This window comes from Gobio gobio (assembly GCF_949357685.1).
Source record: "Gobio gobio genome assembly, chromosome: 24".
NCBI classification, from domain to species: Eukaryota; Metazoa; Chordata; class Actinopteri; order Cypriniformes; family Gobionidae; genus Gobio; species Gobio gobio.
Genome location: NC_137120.1, coordinates 13,357,952 through 13,367,080, shown reverse-complemented (window position 1 = coordinate 13,367,080; position 9,129 = coordinate 13,357,952). Strand labels below are relative to the sequence as shown.

Here is a 9,129-nt window from a genome sequence, read left to right as displayed (position 1 = left end):
TCGCTTAACTGATGCAATCGCTAGCAGAAAAGCGGTCTTAAGTGACATGAGCTTTAAGCTCACAGAATGCAGAGGCTCAAATGCAGAGCTCTTCATGGCATCCAGGACCTTGGACAGGTCCCATATAGGGACTGAAGGGGGGCGAGGTGGGTGAAGCCTTCTAGCCCCTTTAAGGAAGCGAACAATGAGATCGCTCTTCCCTAGTGACAGTCCGTTCACTTGAATGTGATACGCTGCTATAGCAGCCACATAAACTTTGAGCGTGGAGGGGGAGCGACCCGCGTCCAGAAGCTCTTGTAAAAATGTAAGCACCTCTGACACTGCACAATCATGTGGGGTCAGACTTCGCGCTTTACACCAGTCTGAAAAGACTGACCATTTGCCTGAATAGAGCCGCCTAGTTGTGGGGGCTCTAGCTTCAGTAATAGTATTCATTACGCTTTCAGAAAGGTTCTCATGTACCCGTTGATGGGCCAAACATGAAGCGCCCATAGATCGGGACGGGGATGCCAGATCTGCCGTTCCGCCTGCATGAGGAGGTCTCTCCTCAGCGGGATCGGCCACGGAGCTGTATCTGACATCTGACTCAGCAGTGAGAACCAAGGTTGATTTCTCCAAAGCGGGGCTATTAAAAGCACAGCGCATTTGCTCTCCCTGATCCTCTCTATGACCTGAGGTAACATTGAGATTGGGGGAAACGCATAAAGGGGAAGGTTGGGCCATTCGTGGGCCAACGCATCCTCGTGCTTGGAGAAATATATTCGGCATTGAGCATTGTCTTGTGAGGCGAAAAGATCCACTTTTGCCTCTCCAAACTTGCCCCAAATTATCTGAATTATATTTGGGTGAAGAGACCACTCTGCCGGGGACACTTTGCCCCTGGACAGCATGTCCGGACCCAAATTCAGAATGCCTGGCACGTGAGTCGCTCTTAGCGAGCTCAGATTGTGCTCTGCCCATATTAGGGCTTCTTCCGCCATTGAGTGCAGATCGATAGATCTCAGACCGCCTTGGCGATTTATATAGGCTACCACCGACCTGCTGTCCGTTCGGATCAGGACATGGTGGTATTTTATGTACGGAAGGAAAGCTCTTAGCGATATCGTGACCGCTTTCATCTCTAGACAGTTTATATGAAGGCTCTTCTCCGAGTCTGACCAGAGACCGGAGATCGGCCTGCCCTCGTGAAGGGCTCCCCAACCTAGGTTGGATGCATCTGTCGAGATAACTTTCCACTTCGTAACAGTGCCCAAACTCACACCCGTCTTGTACCAGACGGGATTTTTCCAAGGAGCCAGAGCTAACACACAGCTGTGGTCTACCTTGATTTGCAGTCGGCCCGAAAGCCATGCGTGAGCTGGAACGCGGCGATTCAGCCAGCGCTGTAGGGGGCGCATGTGCAACAGACCCAGTCTGAGAACTGGCGCCGCCGAGGCCATGAAACCCAACATCCTCTGAAAGTTTTTGAGAGGAATGTGTGCACCGGACCTGAGGGAAACCGCTCGTTTCCGAACAGAGAGCGCGCGCTGTGACGTCAGCCGCGCGCTCATCTGCAGCGAGTCCAATACTGTTCCCAGAAACGAAACTTTCTGTGTGGGAGACAATAAACTCTTTGCCACGTTGATTCTGAGTCCCAAGCATTGTAAATGGTTGAGAAGCCAAGATCTGTGGTTTAATAACTGTATCTCTGACTGAGCTATTATAAGCCAGTCGTCGAGATAGTTGAGAATTCTCATTCCCCGAAGCCTCAGCGGGGTTAGCGCCGCTTCCATGCACTTTGTAAACGTGCGAGGGGCTAGAGATAGACCAAAAGGTAGCACCTTGTATTGGTATGCTTTCCCCTCGAAGGCGAATCTCAAGAATGGCCTGTGATGGGGGGCTATTTGTATGTGAAAATAGGCATCCTCTAGATCCACAGTGAAAAACCAATCTCCCGGGCGAATGTGCGCGAGGATTTGTTTCATTCTCAACATTCTGAACGGGCGCTTCATAAGGGCTTTGTTCAAATGTCTGAGGTCTAGGATGGGTCTTAGACCACCGTCCTTTTTTGGAACAAGGAAGTAACGGCTGTAAAAGCCTGACTCGCTCTGTGAGGGGTGTACGGCTTCTACCGCTCCCTTTATTAACAGTTTTGATATCTCGGTTCGAAGCACGTGACTTTTGTCGCTTCTCACCGTTGTCTCTTCCACGGCGCGAAAGCGCGGTGGTCTGCGAGCAAACTGTAGCGAGTAACCTCGTTCTATTATGTTCAACACCCATTTCGAAATGCCGGGAATGGCCCGCCAGGCCTCGGCCTTCGAAGCCAGGGGCTGAATTAATCTGTGGGGCGAGTCGCTGAGTAACAGGGACTCGGTGGCCCGATAACCTTGCGCTAAGCTGGCGCTTATGAGGGAATTGTTTCCCGCCGCCTGAGTGCAGGGGGCCGGGGGACATAGAGGATTGGTGCTTGTGTACAGGCGAGCGCGCTTGAGTGCGGGCTCGTTGACTGTGAGAATAATGTTTCCAGCCACCTGAGTGCAGGGGGCTGGGGAACATGGGGGAGTGCTTGAGTGTAGGGGTACATGCTTTAATGCTGGCACACTGCCTACAGAGAAAAAGCTCTTTTTGTGACTCATATGGGTCGCCGTGAAAACGGCGTTTGTGTACAGGCGAGCGCGCTTGCTTGCGGGCTCGTTGGCTGTGAATGTGGCGTTCCCGGCCGCCTTGAAGGGAGCTGGGGAACGTTTTGGAAGAGAGCGAGGCGGTGCACCGGCCGAAGCGGGCACTATCCGCCTTCTCTTCATACCTCTGGCTAGGACGGCTTCGGAGGCTCAGGTTTCGACACATTGCTGGGTCGTGGACCTCGACGCTCCGGCGGTCTGCTGCGGCTCGTAGAGCGGGAGCGCTGACCGGGCTTGGAAGCCGCGTGAGGCTGGCGAGCTGAAGGCGGTGCCTTGGTGGGCTGGGCTGGTCCAGCTTTAGCTTGACGGCTAGCGGAGGAGCTGGAACGCTTGGGCAGGAAATGTCGCATTGCCTGCGAAGCTTTCTGTGCCTCAGTGAAGCGCTCCGTGAACCCAACCACGGCGGAACCAAACAATCCTGAAGGCGAAATGGGCGCGTCCAGGAAAGCGGTCTTGTCCGTGTCCTTCATCTCCGTTAAGTTAAGCCATAAATGGCGCTCCAACACCGTCAGGCTGGCAATGCATCTGCCAATCGCCTGAGCATTGGCCTTGGTGGCGCGCAGGGCCAAGTCAGTGGCGCCGCGCAGATCCTTCAGAGCCTCGTTATCAGGCACAGACTCGTCCAGGGAACGGAGGAGTTTGGCCTGGAAGACTTGAAGAACCGCCATGGAGTGTAGCGCTGACGCCGCCTGGCCGGCGGAGGCGAATGCTCGACCGGCGAGGCTGGACGTAGTGCGGCAGGCCTTGGAAGGGTGCACGGTCTTTGACTGCCATCCTCTGGCGGAGGGCGGGCAAAGGTGTGCAGCGACAGCCTCCTCGAGGGGAGGAAAGGCTTGATATCCTTTTTTCTGAGCGCCATCGACTATCGAGAGCGCTGGAGAAAAAGAGGATCTGGCGCGAGATGAAAATGGCGCCTTCCACGATTTTGTTAGCTCCTCGTGGACTTCTGGAAAGAAGGGAGCGGGTCTTTGAGCGGTCGGTTGACGGCGGTTCTCGAAATACCACTCATCCAGTCGGCTTCTCGTGGGCTCCTCGGGCTGAGACCAGTCAATGCCGAGGTCGTCCACGGCCTTGGTGAGCAAGCGCATAAGCTCAGCGTCGACTGAGGTTATGACGCCGCTAGCCGTCCGCGTCGAAGTGGCGTGCTCCGAGGCGGCGTCCGACCACCCGCTTCCGGATGCAGCAAGGGAAAGGCTGTCATCCTCTTCCTCCTCCGGTCCGCCGAACGAAACAGCAGCAGCCGCCATGCGAGGGGAGCTGTGCTGCTCGTCGACGAACAACACGGGCGATGGCGAGGCACGCGGGGACATGCCCGGCGTGTGCTCGTCAGAGCGCTCCGGTGGCCTCTGGTCGCGACGTTTTTTCTTCCGTGGCTCTAGAGGCTGGGAGCACGGGACGGGATCCGAGTCGAAGCTGGCGAGCCGAGCCCGAAGGGTCTGCAGCGCCAGCTCGTCGCACTCAGGGCAGCCGCCCTGGTTGAGTGCAGTCTGCGTGTGGTCTCGTCCGAGACATGACACGCAGATGATGTGCCGATCCTCGTCCGCAATGAAACCTCTGCACGAGGCGCAGGAACGAGACATTTGTATCAAAGTCTCGGCTCTTTTTAAATGTTTCTGAAAAACAGAAGGTATAAAGGATATGGTGCCGGATGGCGCAGCTGGAAGGCAGGCTGAAGGCGGAGAATCCGACGTCCTCAGGCTGCGTGTTCCGCTGGATGCGTGTCGACGGCAGGCTTCGATCCGGAGCTCAACGATTGCAAGTCGCTGAAGAAGAATTAATCTGACTAACCTTGCGAGAGTGGGTCTTATGCTGCCTTCACGTGCTATCGGAATTATCGTAAATACGAGTTTCCGAGGTAAAAATTGCACATGAACGCCCTCTGATGTCGTGTTTACCACTGGGAAGTTCGGAAATTATTTTGATACCCAAGTTCCCGAGATGGGCGTGGCATAACCGTTAAAAATGGCGGACGGGAGACGAATTTCTGCCGTGGCAGGTATGTTTTATTAGTTTTTTCCGTAACAGTTTCATTGCCTTGTCTTGTCGTTAAAGTAGTACATATTTAAATAAATTAATAATCATTTGAAGCATATTGTGTATTTTAAACACCGCGAAAATAGCATGTATTTGACCATCATTCCAGAATAGTCAGCAAGCTGACTATCTATAGTGTGGTAAAAGTAGGCTACAATACAGTAGGATGTATGGTTGCAAACTATTACCATTTTAGTTTGTAAGCAACCTTATCTTGTGTACATTATAACTTTATTGTGAATGTGATAGGGGTGTAACGGTAACTTACACGTATTCGTATCGAACCATTTCGGTACAGGGCTTTCGGCTTGGTGCGCGCATAGCCTACCGAACGGTTCCGAATGCAATCTTTAACGGTTGGCTTGTTTTAAGCGCGGATCACACGTCAATCCGTTTATTAAGTATTCAGTCGATTTTTATCATGAAATTCAAACGATAAATGCCGTTTTGACGGTCTTTAATGTGACATGACTGTATAGGTGCTGTATAGACGCGTCAGTTCCACTTCAAGCGGCGGCGCGCGAGTGAGCGCGATCATCTCTTCCTAAAGAATAAACATAAAATAACATCTCTTAAGGTATGTTGAGGATACATTACAACTTACTGAAATGTATCATATGTCGTGTAAGCGCTCAATCGGTGTTTCAACCGCGGAAAGACAATAAAACAGCTTGTAAGCAATGTCACGTAGCATCACATTTACCTCAGGCAGTCATTCAGTGTCCACAGCTGTGAGTTCACTAGAGAAATCAACTCTTTCGCTGAATATATATTAGACTAATATTTAGTACCCATATATTCATTATATTCTACTGTTAGTGATGTCTTGTTAATGTATGTTTAAATAAATGTAATGAAAATGACAGCCACTGTGTATAAATGATTAGATTTTAACAACTAATTGGTGGAAAAAATATATATTAGATTTAGAAGTTAATGCTAAAACAGCCTTATGTGAAGCTTATAAGTGTTGATTATTATATCTAAACATAAATAGCAACTAAATTTAGGCTAATAGTTTGGGCTCTGTTGTTAACCTTTAATATTAATTTACAGTACTGTGTAAGTAAGGGCTCCCTATATAGTTTTCAGCATTGTCTTTAAGAAACCGTTAGATATAATTTAATTAATTTAAGGACAGACAATTTTTTTCAGTAAATAAATAAAAAGCAATTTTTTAAAACTGCTGTACCACACTCGTACCGAACTGTCAGTTTTGTGTACCGTCACACACCCCTAGAATGTGATTATAAACAATATGCTTTTGTGTTATGCTGCTAGTGTTTGCAAGTGATACTATGATTTTCTGGGACCGGGAAATGACTCAGCCGATCACACAAACACTGTATCAGCGGGAAGGAGAACCCACTCTCTATGTTGATGCAGATTTCACCACTGCTCTCCACGTTATACCTGTAACATCCACAAACAGCAGCTCTGAAAGTAGGTGTAGCATTTATAACAAAATGAATCATGATTTTGTTTTGTATCATGATATATTAAACAGTGATTGTATATGATAATTTCGATGAATCTTATTCCCACCAACCCATATACAGTACCAGGCAAAAGTTTGGAAACATAAAAATGTTTGTTGTTTTTGAACGACGTTTATGCTCATCAAGCCTGCATTTTATTTGATAAAAGCCTAATATGAAATGTGTATTGCAATGTGAAATTGTATTATGATACAATGTCATATTTTATTGTATACAATAAGGGTTTTGTATTTTAATATAGCCTACTTTATTTCTGTTGTGCAAAGCTGATTTTTCATCAGCCATAACTCCAATCTTCATTGTCACATGATTCTTAAGGAATCAGTTGATAATAAATCAGTTTAGAATGATTTCTGAAAGATCATTTTACATTATATTATTGAAGTATATAAAAATATTATATAGTACACTATTACAATGGAATGGTATAAATTATATTGAAACCATTAATTTAAATATTGTGTGTCTGTGTTTCCTTAAATAGGTGAAACAAATACTGCAGAAGTGGGCCTGCCTTCAAATCAAGGATTTAGTAGAGATCAAACTCTCTTCTTAATCGACCTTCTGCGGCAGCATTTGATGAAGGACCATGCAGATCTCCCAAAAACCCTATCTGAACTGAATTCAAGAGTGAAAATGGGACGGGGAAAAAAGAAGGTGTTTTGGCAGAACATTGCAACAAAGTTAAGCAACCAGTTTCATCAGAAATTTGAGGTGGAAAAGGTTGCTAGAAAATGGTCGACGCTTGAAGATGGCTATAAGAAGACAAAGGATAACAATGCTTCAACAGGTAAAGCAACTATGAAATTTCAGTTCTTTAAAGAGATGGAGGAGCTTATTGGGGGAAACCATGACATCGATTTCCCTGTTGTTGGCACTGCAATGGGAGTAGAGATCCGACACTCGGCAACAGCATCCTTCAGCCCCTCTGCTGATGCAGGTTCATCTCACGCAGCCTGCATTTCTGCTGCTGCACTGTCCTCTGATCCAGAGAGTCCATCAACCTCACCTTTATCTCAAGGAGCCACTGACACAACTCTCCCTAATGTCAGACGCAAAAGAAAAGCAAAGGGAGAAATGCTTGAATTCCTCAGAGAGTCTGAAGCTGCTGCACAAAGGAGGCATGATGAAGTCCTCGACCAAATTCGATCCACCCATTCCCTATTTGAAAGACTACTGCAGACATTCCAGGATAAATGAATGTTTTGTTTAGTGCTAAACTATTGCAATTAATGTGAGAATGTTTTGTTGTAATTAACTTATTTATATGTTTATTTATGATGAAATAAGCTATTTTGAGCTTCTTCTTTTTTACTTACAGTTAATATTAAAGAGTCATGCTTACAGCGGAGCCAACACACTTAATTTGTATTAGACATATTTTTTGGAAGGTACCTCATAAAAATTTAGAAACTTTATTTTTATTGAAAACAATGGACTGTTCAAGAGACACTTATTATGAATGTTGTCAGTTATGGCATTAATAAAACATAAAACTTATATTCTGACTGCTTTGTTCATTTAACAATTGTGCAGATTGTCAACATGAAATCAATGGTTCTAGAAAACTTAACTCGCAAAGCAGAACATAAAAACATTGGTAATGTAACATAAATCAAAGGGATAAATCACCCAAAAATGCTAATTGTTTTATCATTTACTCACCTTCAAGTTCTCTAAAACCTGCATAAATGTTTTTGTTCTACACAAAAGATGACATTTTGAAGAATGTCTGTAACCAAACACTTGTGGGGAACCATTGACTTACAAAGCACTTTTTGTCCATACTTTGAAAGTCAATGGTGCCCCACAACTGTTTGGTTATAGACATTCTTCAAAATATCTGTAGAACAAAAACACTTATGCCGGTTTTGGACAACTTGAGGGAGAGTAAATTATTTTTGGGTGCACTATCCCTGTATGGTAAACAAAAAACATCTGCATTAGGAAAAGTAGTGTACGGGAAATTAATTGTCATCCCCAGCCCTTGGGCACCCTAGTGGATGCTCTACACATGTGTTATCCTGTCCAATGCACATGTTATGTAGTGTGCAAGCAGCCACAATTATTTTTACGATTACATCTATTCTGGAGTTTTGTAGGTCACGAAGACGTCTCCATTTGCATTTCAGACGGCCAAATGCCTGTTCAACAACTACTCTCCCTCGGCTGATCTTTGCATTCCTGCACAAGTCATCTTCACTTAGGGTACCGTTGTCTCGTTTTGGGGTGACAACAAAAGGGAAGCTGTGGCTGACATAAGCGCTGTCTCCAAGTAGTTGGTATTCCCCCAGCTTTTGTCTCCAGGTAGAGTAGAAGGGTGAAACACGAAGCATTCGAGCATCATGAACTCGTCCTGGTGGCCCAGCTAAGATGTCTATAAATCTTCCCAGGTCATCCACAATGCCTTGTAGCAGGACTGAGTAGTAGGCCTTACGATTCAGATAGTCACCTCCCCTCACTGGTGGTCTTTGAATTCGAATGTGGCAACCATCAATGGCACCCACAATGCCATCAATGCCACACATCCTTTGAAACAGGGCTGCCTGAGCAATCTTCTGGCATTCACTAGGCCATGTGATGAACTGCTGAGCAAGGGCACATGTCTTATCAAGCATGTCTAGAACAACGTTATGTGCGGCTCCTTGACTGATGTCAAATTTATCCGATATCTCCCTAAAGGAGTTCTGGTTTGCCAGATACCACAGAAATACTAAGACTTTTTTCTCCAGTGGAATCCTTTCTGGACCTCCTTTTGGATGGTTTTCATGGAGACCCTGTTCTTTCAGTTTCCTGCAGAGGTACTGAAACTGTTCTTTGCTAACTCGCATGTGACTTTTGAAGGTTTGGTCCTCCATTTCAAATATTTTCATCCAAGCTATTCCGGTTTTCTTAATGGACAGTTCAGTAGGCTCCTGGCAGCAAAGTGTAACCAT

General features: G+C 46.5%; 2 protein-coding genes across 2 annotated transcripts; one reads left to right on the top strand and one right to left on the bottom strand.

Moving 5' to 3' along the window:
• The first annotated feature begins 3,054 nt into the window (after positions 1–3,054).
• LOC307120377 (uncharacterized protein) lies at positions 3,055–7,675 on the top strand. Its single transcript, XM_079807395.1, has 2 exons — positions 3,055–6,137; positions 6,678–7,675. The coding sequence occupies exons 1-2, from the start codon at positions 5,966–5,968 to the stop codon at positions 7,391–7,393; spliced, it is 888 nt and encodes a 295-aa protein (XP_079663521.1). The 5' UTR covers positions 3,055–5,965; the 3' UTR covers positions 7,394–7,675.
• A 485-nt stretch (positions 7,676–8,160) lies between these two features.
• Positions 8,161–9,129, bottom strand: LOC307120154 (uncharacterized protein; the record flags this gene model as incomplete). The annotated part of the gene is made up of 1 exon (XM_079807041.1): positions 8,161–9,129. One exon carries the CDS (start codon positions 9,127–9,129, stop codon positions 8,161–8,163), a length of 969 nt encoding a protein of 322 aa, XP_079663167.1.

Coding starts and splice junctions, on each gene's coding strand:
- LOC307120377 (XM_079807395.1), top strand. CDS start 5,966: ATGCTGCTAGTGTTTGCAAGTGATACTATGATTTTCTGGGACCGGGAA. Junction 6,138..6,677: donor CACAAACAGCAGCTCTGAAA/GTAGGTGTAGCA, acceptor TTCCTTAAATAG/GTGAAACAAATACTGCAGAA.